This window comes from Cydia fagiglandana, chromosome 5, assembly GCF_963556715.1.
Source record: "Cydia fagiglandana chromosome 5, ilCydFagi1.1, whole genome shotgun sequence".
Taxonomy (NCBI): Eukaryota; Metazoa; Arthropoda; class Insecta; order Lepidoptera; family Tortricidae; genus Cydia; species Cydia fagiglandana.
In genome coordinates this window covers 8,343,354-8,359,704 of record NC_085936.1, presented here as the reverse complement: position 1 = coordinate 8,359,704, position 16,351 = coordinate 8,343,354, and the positions used below count along the sequence as shown (strand labels likewise).

Below are 16,351 nucleotides of genomic sequence, written 5' to 3'. Positions count from 1 at the left end.
ATAGCTTTGTAGTTTTTTCATATGGCTCCAACATCGAAATCCCAATATCCAAAAAAAACTGTTTTTCTATAGAACTTTGGGGTCTTTATTAGTGGAAATGTGTTAGATAAATATATTTTTTTCGTTACCTACCTATTATGTTATTGGTACTGTTTTAAAAGTAGTTTGAAGTAACTTAATATTTAATTTTATACGTCTAAAAATATTTGGCTTAAAAAGTAACGAAAATGTTATTGCATGGAAATAAAGCAAGAACACCTTGACTTGCCGTTTTTCTTTACTTCTCGGATGGAAGTCTCAAGGTTAGACGATGACAATATGGATAAGCACGCGAAAGTAGGACAGAGAACAGTCTTGTGCTAGGTAATGTACAAATTCACGAACGGTAGGTTAGGTATATGGTACTTATTGTGACAGCTAAGTTTGAAAACGCAATATTCAATCTATGTTGCTTTACCTATTTAGGCACTTCAAATAGTTCGAATATGGGAGCTTAAGGGTACTTTTAGATTCGATTTTCGAATGCACCTCATCCACTCAATCTTCAATTAATAGTTGAAAACTTACACGAACAAAAGTGTAAGGCAGTATTAGTGTCCCAGAGAGACGGTGATGGATCGCCGGTCCGCAGCTGACTCACTGAGAGGGTATTTACCACGCCTTCCCTTGCTCCGTTGCAGGAACTCTTTCTTATTGCTATCAGGATCTTTTCAGAATATTCTCGTATTAAGCAGGCAATTCATCGTATTATAGAAAAGATTTTATAAAAGTTATACTAATGCGGTATTGGTATTAAACATATCCCTCCAATATCGAATTAATGTTTAACAATGCATTCAATTATACTAAGTATATGTCACACACTCAACATAGTTCTAATACACGAGTCGAAGTTATTTAGCAACATACTATAATATTCTCAACACCGTCTCTCTTTTGTCTTACTGCCTTTTTTTAAAGTTCTCTCAGAGTACCTATGTAATCTACAACATTTGATTAATATCGGTTCGAAACAACAAATTTTACCTCCTTCCTTCAGTCATTTTACTGACTTATACAACGTAGGTACCTACTACGTAGTAACATCTACAATGAAGAAAAATGGATTGTCATCGTTTTCCTCCTCCTATCTTCAAATGAATTTCGTCGAATCGCTTTATGAACGCAGGTTCATTTATTGACCGATGAAAGAAAGAAAATACTTATAAAGTGTAAATACTACCGCTGCTATTTTAACTTTATTTAGAATAGAATAGAATAGAATGTTTTTATTCGTGACAAAACTTAATAGATAAAACAACAGGTAAGTAATACTACCACGGTCACGAAATGGTCCCGACTCAGCAGGTGCTAGCCTAAAGTCTAGCGCTGGTCTTCCGTCGGGGCCATGGATTATTACGTCTAAATTATAAAAGAACACATTATGACTACAATATTACATAATAAAACTAAAATTACAGTTAATATGATAGTTAAAATGAGTGGCGGTTGTAGAAGAGACGAAAAGCAGTAATACTAGAATTGGTGAATTTATTACATTGCATTCTTTTGTATGGAAAGTAACGACCATGCTTTAAGGAAAATTTTATGGGGCCTTTAAACCGACCCCTTTAAAGTGGATTAGTATACTTACCAGCCTCGCCCATCGGTCCGTCAATATTAGGTAGGCCAGTAAAGATGCGGTTACGAAAAAGATGGCCAGATTTATTTTACATTATATTGATATATTTTTAGGTTATAATATAATATAATTACGCAAGAATCCTAGAAACGTTCCACCAGTATGTAGTTCATCAAGTCAAAATATTGTCAAATGAAAGCTCATTTATACTAGAACTTAGAAGTTTATTAAACGTGCTAGAAAAAAATTGGTACTTAAATATTCCAGTGAAATAAAATTTTTGCTGAAAACCTCGCCATACTATAATATTTTTCAAACTCGAAGGGTACGATGGCAAGTGTCGTCTCCATATAATTTATACCTAACCTAAAAACGCCAAGTCTCGCAAAATTGTATTGAAATGACAGCTGTCATCCTACCCATCGAGTTTGAAAAGTATTATAGGTCCATAAAATGACGGCTATAAGTTTGCTATTATTTAATCATTGCCGTTATCGAGGATTATTAAAATTCTTATTAATTAATGTTGAAGCGGTTCAACCAAAATCAAAATATAGACGTTCGAAATTAATTATCTTAATGACTACTTTTGTTTGATTAATTAATCGACGGAAATCTTGTGAGTTTTGAAGTCTCCTAGCAACAGTAATCACAATAGATAATTAAAAGCGTTCTATTAATATTTAATATTATATAGGTACTCTAGGAATGTACCTTTGGCTAAATATTCTGGTTGATTCGATTTTTTACGACAATGATTTAATGAGAGATCCAAAACAAAATACAGATGGGATCCCTTCTATTATATATTTATTGAACCTGCAATATTTCTATATATACGAGGGGCAACTGTAAGTTTTTGGAATAGAGAAAACTGTAGTAATTACGCCGACTCTTTATTTAAATGCGTGTCGAGCGTGCTTGTTAAAACTGAAACGGTACCCTAAGCAATAAGGAAATATATTTGAGCAAATTTTAAGGCATTAATTAAGAAAGTGTGATGAATAGGATTGTGTCGAGCTGTCAGCCACCGCGCGTCGGGTCGGGGCTAATTGAAGCGGACGGACAGACTAAGAAAAAAAATGCATCGCCAATGTCGAAACAAATGGTGGAAATTGTTGTTTGTTTGTTCAGGGCTCGCTTTAGTCTCTACTCGGTTAATGGACTTATTTAATCAGCAGGGTCAATTTCACCAAACGAACATTTTTGTCTAATTTCCATGGAATTTTGAAATACCAACATTACACAAAAAAAATATGCTGAGAATTTGATATAAAATATAATAAATATTAATTTTCTTATGGGATAAAAATATTCATAAAACTATAAAAGTTATTTAAATTTAAAATTTTGGTCAGGGCACGGGAATTAGTGTGTCCATGGAAATTAGATTTTACTAGGACGGAAATTAGAACACGGCACGGGAATTGTTTTCTTAACTTATTTTGGTACTTAAAACTATTATTTATGTATATTTTAATCTACAATAATATACTGCAACCATACTGAAGTGGTATCGGACATATTTACCTTCTTTAATTTTAGTTTCGAACGACAAATCTACGAAAGTATGTTACACTAAAACTACGTATTTGACTAATCCTTTCCTTTACTTTAATGGCAACTAATCTCTCTTTCTTAGTAAAATGTACATATTTCAAAACAATACTTTGAGTAGTTTCGTAAACTTGTCCGCCTTTACATACAAAACTATTCATTAAAAAGTGTCATTATGTATTTGCATGTAGATAGGTACAAGGTGTATGATCTGGTATATGGTCTTATAGGAAATGATACTAAGAAATAAATAGGGGCACAGTGAGAAGAAGTTATTGTGTAAGTTAATCTGAAGAAATCGAATATGCTGCCTTCATAAATTAATAACCCAAAAAATTGTTTGAACACATATGAGGTAAGGTGGGATAAGACTATCACCGGGGTAAGACTATCACTTGTATGGAATCCTCATACTGTTAGTCTTGCCCCGATCAAAATAAACTAAGTTAGTCTTACCCCACCTTACTTTACACATAGGTATACGGGGTGTCCCTGCCCTGCGGGAAAATCTTCAAAGTGTAGGTTGGTTAAGTAATTTTTCAAAAATATCATAATCTTCCTAAAAAAAACTTGCTTACAAAATACCCCCTGGCACTGACTAAAATAACCGACTTGGTTTCACATTACATCCCAAAACTTTTTTGTAGTAGAGTAGAAGAACTGCGTTGCGAGATTTGCATCTTTTTACATGAATTGAAATGATCCCATCTCTTTTTGTAGGCTGTCCTTCTTTTCGGGTAAACATACCCATACCATACTGATACTATGTATATACATATCATAATACATCTTTATTCATACTCACATCGTCCATCGTAGTGTACCTTTACTTTCCCTACTAATTGTAAGAACTTAAAGGTAACGTTGTTATCGCATATATTTCTATAGGATTACAAACTTAATTATGCAGTTATCTTTAGAACGTGACTAATATTGCAGTATTATTAGATTTTTGTTGGCTTAAAAAGCTAAAACCTAATTACGTTTCAAATTTGGAACTTGTGGGTATGCTAGAAGTACCTTAAAATAATATTGATTGAGAGTGATTGTGCCAGTGACAAAACTAAGGGATTTTAAAGTGTATTAATTCTTAGACTACATGCTCAAATTAAATGTTATTTAGATAGAATGTTATTAATATTTGATGGTACGGCCGTGCCACTTTGTTTTGCTCGACTTGGCGGTGGCACTGCCGTGCTCCCAGATCCTTTGTCCTTCTTCAGGCCTCAAACTATCTCCATACCAAATATGTATTATCAAGATGATATTGTTTCAGCGGCTTAAGCGTGACGAGATAACAGACAGACAGAGATACTTTCGCATTTATAATATAGTAAGAATAGGATATATTTAATTTTTCTTGTACCTATTAGAAAAGCTAATTTATAACAACTAATCTATTAAACGAGCAATTCTTGTACATATTTCGGGGATCTCGGAAACAGCTCTAACGATTTCGATGAAATTTGATCATGTATGGGCGTTTTCTGGGATGAAAAATCGATCTAGCTAGGTGTCTCTGGGAAAACGCGCATTTTTGAGTTTTTAGGTAGGTATATGTTTTCCGAGCAAAGCTCGGTCTCCCAGATATTTAAACTTTATACGGCTTACGCTGTCAGCTGTCAAATTTACAAAATAAAACCATTGTAAATTTGATTCATTTTGTTTCATGTAACCTTAGGTACGGGTATTATAATATGTAATAATTCCAAAAATAGTTTTATGTTTATATAATATTTTAATATTATAATATGATAAATGAATAAGGTAAGGCGGCGCAAGACTAACAGTACGAGGATTCCATACAAGTGATAGTCTTACCCCAGTGTCGTCTTACCCCACTTTACCTTACTGATTAAAATTGCCCGGTTTATTCGGGTCCACCCTGTAAGTATGTACTATAGTACTTATACTAAAAAACCGTTCATAGAATTTTGTGCATTCTCTGAGATTTCCTTAAATGTAAAATAGAAAGATATACGTCATTTTATTATTACATATAATGTATATTCAAGGCCAATATATATATATGTAATAATAATATGACGTAAACATTGCCAATTAACTTACAGTGCCCCCAATTAAAAACTTGTTGACAATAAATGTAATACTTTCTAATTCCCGTGCCACTTAATCAGCTGTTTTAGGTAAATATTCTATGGGAATTAGGGCACGGAAATTAGAATTCGTAATAAAAAAATTCGCCAAAAATTTAAATCGTGTTTAACCAAACTGTTATGTTATCGCTTACATAAAGATACATAAAGGGCTCCTAAATATGACAATTGTTTTTGAAAAGCTATGTGGGAAATAAAATTTATAAGGGGCATCGAAATTAGAAAAAAATTGTCGCCCTCCCGGATTCCGAAATACTTATGCGATTTGCTCGAACAGGCCGCGGCTTGACGTACATCCGCTTGCTTTGAGTATCAGCCGAATACTGCCAGTACAGGTGAGGCGGGATACGAGGCGGTTCAGATACAGACGTCGGCTGTGAGAGCCCTTTGAGTTTTGCCGACGAAATTTTACTCGCGCGCTCGGACAAAATTTAAACTTCGATCACGAGTTATTTACCACAATGAAGTTAATAGTGTATGTGCTCAGTGATAGTAAATATCATCTAGTTTAAGTATTTGACACTAAATTAGTGTGACTTATGTAGAATTTTTCGTAGGATTTTTCATTATGCTCAAAAGTAGATTCCGGACAGGGCACGGGAGTAGTAATTTGAGCCTTTAGGTATTTTTAAGTGTACTCTAAAAACCAATTAATCAGTGAATTCATATGGAACCCGGTGTGAAAGTGTGGCTTCTTTATGTAAAAAAAAAATGGTAAGTATTATTTGATGCTAACCCGCGATTTTCATCACGGACAGAAAAAAAATCGTGTTCAGAAATTGACCCAGCATTGCTCAGCTCGTTTGCGGAGAAGATTTTTAAGTGAAAAATCTGAAATACTTACGTGCAAGTTTATTTACCTCATTCTCAGTTCGACATACTTAAATAAATACAATTCACTAGGCTAAATATAATGTTATATATGCGTCGTAGCTTTTCGGTGAAGGAAAACATCGTGAGGAAACCTGCATACATCTGCGAAGAAATTCAAAGGTGTATGTGAAGTCCCCAATCCGCATTGGGCTAGCGTGGGGACTATAGCCCAAGCCCTCTCGCGCATGAGAGGAGGCCTGTGCTCAGCAGTGGGACGTATATAGGCTGAAATGATGATGATGATGATGATGCGTCGTTGACAACCTATCTCTGGAAAATATACTTAAATCTTAGACTTTCCTCAAATACTTGAATGTACCTTTTCCCAACTTTGAAGATTATGGTTAGTGCCAAACTAACTAGATATGACTTTAACAATCTGTAGAAGCACAATTGCTCTCCTTGCCGGTCTGTTTCACTGTAATTCTTAGTGTTTGGTGTTTATCTTGCCACTTACTCAGCATCGCCCAAATTAATTAGCCTGTTGTCGCTTCGGTTAATTTAGCGTTTTAAACGTACAAATTTAATTGCAAGAATTTCCTCCACTTACTCTAACAATTCCTACAGAAACGTAGTCGCTACGCTTTCATGCTAATTTTATTTATAATATACATACTGAAATAAATGCTTGCTTCTTTAGTTGCCTACATTTTTATTAACTAGTTAAAAACTGCTTAGTTAAAAATAATTGTCGGTTAGTCTTGTTTCTTTTCGCTTACCTTATTTTGAGAGATCGCCATCTATGTATCACCCATAAATAATAAATAAGTTAGGTAATCATAAAAAAAACCAGCCAAGTGCCAGTCGGACTCGCGCACGAAAGGATCATCACACAAAAACAGCAAAAAATCACGTTTGTTATATTGGTGCCCCACTAAATTATTTATTATATTCTGTTTTTAGTATTTGTTGTTATAGCGGCAACAAAAATACATCATCTGAAAAAAATTCAACTGTCTAGCTATCACAGTTCATGAGATACAGTCTGGTGACTGACAGAAGGGCAGACGGACAGTGGAGTCTTAGTAATAGGGTGGTCCCTTTTTTACCATTTGGGTACGGAACCCTAAAAATAATAATAGCAATGGGGACAACAATCATGTGCCACAAGTACCTACATAAACTTGTCAATAAAAAAATCGGAATACCTTGAGACTTGCTTAATAAGACACCTAAACGAATATTTATTCAAATGGTCCTTAATGGATGTTCCAAGCCATTTAATGAGAATAATGAGTCTTTGTATTACTGTGAAATTTCTTGCTGTAATCCTATACGTTTACTGCTGTATTTCCATAAGTAGTAAATAACCAACATGCGGGTCTAGAATTATAATATATGTTTAAGTAGATTGTTTATCTGCTTGTCTATGACATGTTGTGGGCAGGAAGGAGGGTTTGGTGATATTTTCTCCACAACCAATTATCCCGAGCAGGCGATTGTCGGGGGCTTACTACCGTTATTACCGCCGTGTCAGACGCACCCACCTCGATCATAATCTAACGATTATCTAACAATTATCTTGGCGAATTATCTTCCAATGTTTGTGTTTAGGCACAGATTAAAGGCAGGTTACTTAAAACCAGATATTGAACTCTATACCGGGTGTGGCCTGTAACATGAGCAAATAATTAAAAGATAAACTGTACTCTTCAAACGGTGACACTTTTGTTCAACAACTTTAAAAAAATATGAAGTGTTTAGACTCCCTATTTTTCATACAAAATAAATATTATCTTCAATGGACGTCATCGCCACGCCATATCATTGTGATTGACGTTCCTTGTCACGCCTTAAACATAACAAAATTCGCAATACATTGCGTCTTAGAATAAACTTTAAAGTGTATTAAAAATTAAACCACAAGTTATTTTTAAAAGTTGCTGAACAAATGTTGGTCAGTATGAGGAGTACAGCCTACAGTTTAATTTTTTGCTCGTATTACAGGCCACACCCGGTATTTGTTAGGGGTTCGTATCTTGACTCGTACCTACTAAGTAGGTTTCTGACAAAGAAAACATTGCGAGCAACTGAAGTAATCTCAACCTGGCCTGGTTTTCCAACAGGTTTAGAAGAGCATAAGATAGTACCTTGCATATCCTTTGCTCCTGCGGACCACTAATTAACGCACAAAATAAGTACTTGTCTAGAGTACCTAGGACGATAAATATTGCTAATATTGCTCGCAAAATAAGGATAATTTTTGTTAAAACACCTCGTAAGTATACCAATAATTATAAATTACAAGGTAATGAAAATTAATTTTTATATCATTTATTTTCAGGTATATACGGCCCCTAGATATATACCTTACAAACTAACATATCTACATAGAATAATGAAAATCTTAAAAGTTAAACACGGTTGCCGTCGCCTGTTCCAGCTACTACTATACTACACTACCTACTACGAGGGTTGCACTGAAAATGTCGGGAATAGAGAAAACTGTCGCATCTAGACAGTCAATCTTTATTTTAATGCATACTTAAACTCAAACTGACCACGCATATAAATTTTCTTTTGAAAGTAATCATTCTGTAATGCACACGGCTCATAATCCCAAAGTCCTTTTTGTATGGCGATTTTGGGGCCTTAGTGGTTTTGTATGAAATTCGTGGAGTAGCCAACGGAATTGAAGTTTTTTTTACATATATATGTATATAAAAGATTTTTTTACTGTTGTCATATGAATATTTAGGAATGTCGAAATCTGCCGACATGCAACTTTTTTGGCAGTCTTTTTAATTAACAGCACAAATGCGATTTTAATTTTTGACGTCGCTTTGGAATGACATGCTTCTTTAAGATCACCCATGGGATAAAATGAAAGTGACTTTCATATTTAATTTTAACTGCAAACGAGCGTACGATGAACTCTAGTTCATAAAAAAATAAGAGAAGCCCTTTGTAACTTTTATTTGTTCGCTGAGGGCATATTGAAAACCGTTTAAAAATATGATCCGAAAAATCACTTGGTCAAAAATTCAAATAATGTTCGACATACAATTTTCAAATTGCCAGTAATTCTTAAATACAAATGACAACCAAATGGAATATACCTTAAAAGTTTTATAAAGAGTTACATTTTTATAAATTATATGCCTCTTTCTATTATGTTATTTCTAAGTGTCCCATTCCCGAATATTTCAGTGCGACCCTCGTACTGCTACAATACTATACTATAGCTTCAGTGCTTGAGATTAATAAGTTTGCGGCAGGGTACTATATTTTCTACCACTAGTACCACTACTTAAGTAAGTGCTGAATGTCTGACTCCTTGAGACACTAAGCCCAAGCTGCATTCATCAGATTAAAAATAGAATACGCTCCTCGGCACATCTGAAAAAATAGCATTCATGAATATTTACATAACAGTTTACAGAAATGCATCAAAATACATAACAGTCTATAAACTGTTATGTATTTTGATGCATTTCTGCATCAAAATTCTATATATGAATAATTTCCATTTAAAAGCAGTGCCTCAGAAATGGGCGTTGTGATTATTTTCCCGAATACAATGATTTTGATGAGAATTGAATGTTTAAAGAATCCACTCAGTTTGAGTGTTTTCATTTTGCTAGAAGTTTTCTGAATGAAACTCGAAAGCCGTCTGCTGCTTATGTACCTATACAATACTTTATATGTATATATAGTTATTCTTTTAAACAAATGCTGGCGGAAGTCGGACGGCCATGGCTGCCGGAAACGCGGAAATTGGCAGGCGAGTGCTTGCGACAAACTGACGGAAGGGGTCGCGAAAACCCGAACTGAGCTCGGGTCATTGAATAATAAATAAAATATGCCTGTAAAATTTTTGTCTACGTCTTTCACGCTTCAAACACGGTTTTATATTAAGTACCTATACTTAAGGGAGATGCAAAGTCGATTCAGATTTATAGGAAAGTTTATTCTGATAATAGTCAACGATTGAATTCTAGAAAGGTATTGACTTATGTGCCGTAAGTACAAGCGTGTTCCTAAATTGCCATTACCTACCATTTCAACTCTTTGAAATTTAAATACTGTGGAAGTTCAAGCGCAAAGTATACAAGTCACACCAAACTACTGCTAGATATGGCAGGGACTTTGTATCTTCTCCCGGCTCGGCTGGGTTTTTAGAGTGGGACCAAACTAACTTTACATGGAAAATATTTCAGGTATTTGTAATGACAAAGTGTTGCAAATTTATATGAAAACATTATGTTTATAATAACACTTCCTCAGTTCTGTTCAAGCCAGTGCAAAGTTAGCTTAGCCGGACTATAGTGGACTTGCGTAAGTAGGTACTTCACAGAAAACGGCCTACGGGTTGTCCTGTGTTCACACGCTATCAAATATTAGACAGTACCAAATGCCACGGTCACATTTTAATTAATATATGTAGTTAAGTAATAAAGTACTGTCTCTTCAAATCAGATAATGGTGTGATTTGAATCTTAGACTGCGTGTAAACGCAGTCTAAGATACAGAGCGACAGTAATGTCGCACCATAATTTTAACTTACAATATGACGAGGATATTTATATAAGAATGCCTTCCGGAACCTACCCTTCCGGTTTCCTTCTACTGGATATTCTTAGAGTAAGAACCAGAATAAAGTAAGTCTCGCTGACCATCATAATGTAATGCAAATTGTTGCTATTTCGTATCCTATCCGACATCTAACTTCACAGACTTACCTCAGCGAAAGTGTCAAGACAGATGGCACAAAAAACCGTGCTGATAACGACTGGCTTGATGGCTCGCGTCAGCATGAACAGGACGGTGCGTAGCGTGCGCTTGTCAGAGTATTTCTCCCAGCCGCAAGAATATATTGCTAGACGAAACTTTTCACCCTGCAACACACACATACTCGTAAAACAAGCATAATTATGAAAAAATTGTCGTAAAATGTAAAACTAAAACTAGAACCAACTACGTTTTCAAAGTGTTACGCAACCCCGTGGTGTCAGGGAAATGGCCCGGCCATTCTACTTTTTGTTGTACCTACATAGAGAAGTTTTTGACACTCTTTCGTAAAATGCATAATTTAGAACAGGTATAGTCAGCCAAGAAAGTGGTTTACCAGTTTTCGAGTCTATCAGTGAGATGATAGAGTCGAAAAGTGGTAAACCACTTTCTTGGCTGACTGTACTTGGTCATTACTTTAATTTAGAGAAATATGCTTAATTAGGCTATCAATCTCGAAAGCTTTGTTCAATACATAACTAATATGATTATTCTTAAGCCCATCAGTAGGTAACTTAGTGGTTCTTGATTGTTTCCCGATAGTCCCGATTTGTATGAAAATTAAGCATTAAGTATAGTAGTGTACCCTATAATGGGCGTGGAACCAGTAATGGGACAAAAAACCACAAATCCTCTAAAATAAGTGTCTAAAAGTAGTTTATAAACACTGGCTGTATATTATCATAAATAAGAGTCCTAGAGCTATTTCAGTTAGAATTTTTATTAAATTTGGTTGTTTTTTAAGAAATTGGCGTCAACCCAAAAGTTGTCGTGTCACTGAAAAAAAATACCACTACGAATTCTTAACAACTTCGCTAAGCGAGGTGAGTTAATTTATTAAATTTTAATTAATTAATACTTGATGAAAACTAGAATGTGTTTTGTTAATTGAATTTACCATTAGATAAGGTATACAACATACTATGTTGTGACTCCACAGATGTAAAAAAAATAGTGCTATTTGGCCCAATCCCATTATAGGAGCCGTAAAACTGCATACCTCCTATAATGGGACAATTTACATAATGATGCTTGCCATGCCATCATTTCATGTTTAAACAATACAGAAGTAAAATGTAGTTACGAAATATGTCAACCAGGAGGTATGCTCGGACTTCGGATAAATTAATATCGTTTTTCCAAACTTTCATTTAACTTGCCCTGTTAGTTAGTGTGGGTCAAATCTTGGTAGCCGAATTTGAGCCACTTTCCGATTGAGTTGAAATTTTGTATTCGTAATTAAATATGCAAATAGGATGATAATGCAATATTATGATAACATGGACCAGATCTGATGACCTATTTTAATATTTTATACTGATAGAGCAGTGTCCATTACTGGGGGGCCCATCACTGGAGCGTTGGTGTCCATGACTGGAGAAAAAAAGCATAGTTTTAATTTGTTAAGTACGTGGAAACTCATCGCAGTATCTTTGACCCATCAAAAACATAAATGTAAAAAAGGAGAGCCAAGTTCAATACAAAAATTATGCTTGGCTGTGGGGTTCGCCGCAAAAAGAATGGAGATTTAAATGAGTGCCAAGTTCTATGCAAAATCCAAATATGTATTTATAGGAACAAAATAACATTATAAACAAGTATTAAACTCTATTTCTTTGCTTTATTGGATACCTATATCAATTGCTGTTATTTAAAAAAAATGCGAGATCTTAAAGCAGGTTAGATTTGACTTGGCCAGTTTTCATTACATCAATCATTTTATAAAGTTATTCAACATATATATTTTGTAATTCTGATAAAAACTGGCCAAGCCAAATCTAACCTACTTTAAGATCTCACATTTTTTTTAATATAAATAACAGCAATTGTTATAGGTATCCAATAAAGCAAAGAAATAGAGTTTAATACTTGTTTATAATGTTATTTTGTTCCTATAAATACATATTTGGATATTGCATAGAACTTGGCACTCATTTAAATCTCCATTCTTTTTGCGGCGAACCCCACAGCCAAGCATAATTTTTGTATTGAACTTGGCTCTCCTTTTTTACATTTATGTTTTTGATGGGATATCAATACTTTTTGTAAAGAAAACTAGGCAGGTATTGAGATTTAATGTTTTTTCTTGTGTTTCCGCTGCATGTTTTTTACTTCTGTTCTTTGTATTAATTATGTGGTGCCACGCGCCGCCAACGACACACCGTGGGCCGGTTGTTTAGCGCGTATTACAGGTTTTTTGTATGGGGACCCCCCCTATTTTTTAACTTTTTTTATTTTTAGATTTTTTCCTACGCTTACACACAATTACCGAGCTGGATTCCAAATTTCATCCTTCTAGGTCATCTGGAAGTAGGTTAGGTTTAGGTACTATATGTCAGTCACAATAAAAAAGAAATTTGTATGGGAACCCCCCCTATTTATTAACTTTTTTTTGTTTTTAGATTTTTTCCTACGCTTACACACAATAACCGAGCTGGATTCCAAATTTCATCCTTCTAGGTCATCTGGAAGTAGGTTAGGTTTAGGTACTTATATGTCAGTCACAATAAAAAATGGTTTTTTTGTATGGGGACCCCCCCTATTTTATAACTTTTTTTAATTTTTAGATTTTTTCCTACGCTTTCACACAATAACTGAGCTGGATTCCAAATTTCATCCTTCTAGGTCATCTGGAAGTAGGTTAGGTTTAGGTACTATAGGTATGTCAGTCAGTCTTAAAATTTACGACTTTTTGACCTTCATATCTTTATAACCGTTTGAGCTAGCTTCATGAAATTTGGGCTTCTAGATGTCCTTATGGATATAATTAAACACACGTAGTTTTATGTGTTTACGTTAAAGATGTTTTGAGTTATAGAAGGGTCAAAAGTGGCACCAAGTGGTTCGTGTAATATTACACTTGGCGCTGGCTAGCCAGTTCCTTTGCTTGAACTTGGCTTGACACGCTGCCGCGTGTCTAGATACAATACGCCTGAAACATGAAAGACGGATAGGACTTTCATCTTTTAATACGCTAAGCGGTAGACCATTTACATGTATTAGGGAAATATCACAAATACTCCAAATTCCCTCTTAAATGTCCCATGACTGGTGCTGTTACTATATCACTGCGTTAATATTAATATATGAATTTTGGACAACAAATTCCAATCGTTTGGTACAATTTAGGAATACAAATTTATATACACGAATTCAATATTTTTCATATTTTTTTCTGGCAATAGATTAATGACCACGAAAAAGTAGAATGACCCGGCTGCGGAATTTCGGCCAAACCTCTTCCTTGATCTTGGTATGGTGTCCATCTGATTGATAACTGCGATTGATCGTCTTGGGACGTAATCGTGTCTAAATCCGAGCGGTCTCTGAGCCGATTTCGTAACTGAATAAAGTTATACTCATTTTTAGCATTTTCTGCCCGACTGCCTAAGCTGTGTCCAGAGCGCCACGGTCTGACACGATTTTTCCTTTTAGGTGCGATAGTTTAGGTGAAAAGGACCGAATAAAAACAATCATTGTTGTCATTGCGAAATGTCGGGAAAAGTACCTATAAAAACTATTAACTAATAAATAACTAGTTGGTTTTGTGTGGCAAAATTGTACCTAAGTGACGCATAGTGTGTCTATGTATGTAGATAAAATATTAATAAAGAGTTATGTTTATTTATTTAGTTAAGAAGTAGACACCTAAGTCAAAGGTCTTTTGAAAAGACCTATGTACATATGTTTTTTTTTTGTCTGTTCAATGACTATTTGATGACCAGAAAGCATTTGATGGAAGTGGTAAGAAAAAGGGAACATTTGATTCGCACAATTTTATTGGTCAAGCCGCGCTTAATATAGTAGAAATACGGCACGATAATGGGCTCCCAGATCCCATTCAGTTTCAGCGGCTTCAGCAGATCAAAACATCACCAAAATATAACATACATGATAAAAACTGTCATTATAACAAATCTGCTTCGCTTCTAGATCAACAATTGATATGGAAATTTCATAATTAAATATACTCGTAGTAACAATGTCTGAATCAATAAAAGCCATGTTTGCGTTGCAGATTGAATTGACTCTATGATTTTAATTGCCGTTCGACATTCATTGTGCTATCTCGCGCTGGGATTACTGGAAATACTACGCCTGAGGGTACGCCTTAATTATAACGTTGTCATAGCGTATTAAGACTTGATATAATATAAGCAGACATAGAATGTTTTGTGGCAAAACGAGTGTTTGAGAAAATGAAACATAGATAAATCTGTTATCGATAAGTAGATACTTAGATTATTATTTAAAATATGTATTTTCTACTAGTATAGTAAGTTACCGAGAAATTTCAACAATGCAAATAAATTACAAAGCGGTACATAATTTCTTTGTTACATATATTTAGTACTTATAAATTAAAACGTAAACTGTAACTATTAATATATCAAAAGAGAAGAAGATATCGAACGTATTGTGTATTTTGCGGTAACTATCTTCTTTTAAAATGTAATAAATATCTAAGTATAACGTTAAGGTAACATCGATAACAGACATGTCGGTATTTTATTTTGTCAATCACTTTATTTTGCCACAAAAACTTCTATGTCTGAATACTCTGAATACTCTGTACCTACCGTCTCCATTAAAAGATCGCTGTAATAGCATGGTATGAAGAAGTGTAAAATGACACCGGTAAAGAAGCCGATGAATTCAAAGTTTATTTCCCCATTCCGTAAAGACTGGAACAAAATAAATGCTAAGTTTTCAGAACAAAATATGAAATTCAGATATTTATCTGGTTTATGATATTTGTATGGTGTATTACTAAGTTACACATAGTTTTTTATTGTACAGCCTTTCTGCATCTGTGACTTTGACTCTTCTTCAACTGCTCAAATGTTAATTGGAAGAAATACATAAAGGGATAATTTCGTCTTTGATACGTGATAAAGAAGTACCTATGTTATAATTTTATTATGTGTGTAAAATTTTTTGTAAGACAAAGTGATTTTATATTATCTCGTTTCCATACGTAGGTATAAAATAAAACATTATTTTATTTTACACAACGATTTTTACACGCGTTAACACTTGTTTACATGATTTCAGTTAAAATGGGATCATTGTAGAATTATATTAATGCACTGTTTTTTGCATACTTACCTCTGTAATTTGAAACGCAGTGAGTGGAAGCAGAAATGTTGTAGTTTTCATAATAAATTCGTACAACACTGTAAAGTTCGTTTTAATTACTTCAATGAATCTGCAAAGTAAATAGTACATTACTACAGAGGCCGGGACGAAAGGGGTTGCCGGCCGAAGACATATAGACGGCCGAGCGAAGAGAGGCCGGATAGGGCTGAGCGCGGGCAACCCCATTTCCCGCCGAGGTATGTATAGTGCTTTTCTCAAACATGCAATGAAATAAATAAAATAAAAAATCCACGAAACCCACGTTTTATTTATAGGAAAAACTAAAAGTAAACTACACCCAAAATATAACCAA

General features: G+C 34.5%; 1 protein-coding gene across 1 annotated transcript in view; it reads right to left on the bottom strand.

The window, feature by feature from the left end:
* The window catches only part of LOC134664396 (odorant receptor 2a-like), a 188,491-nt gene that overhangs the window by 168,912 nt on the left and 3,228 nt on the right, over window positions 1-16,351 (bottom strand). Inside the window, exons 2-5 of the mRNA XM_063521018.1 lie at window positions 16,009-16,108; window positions 15,480-15,584; window positions 10,851-11,006; window positions 9,443-9,507 (exon numbers count right to left, since the gene is read on the bottom strand). Of these exons, the coding sequence (XP_063377088.1) occupies window positions 9,454-9,507; window positions 10,851-11,006; window positions 15,480-15,584; window positions 16,009-16,108 (415 nt within the window). The 3' untranslated portion in view covers window positions 9,443-9,453. The remainder of the gene's footprint in view (window positions 1-9,442; window positions 9,508-10,850; window positions 11,007-15,479; window positions 15,585-16,008; window positions 16,109-16,351) is intronic.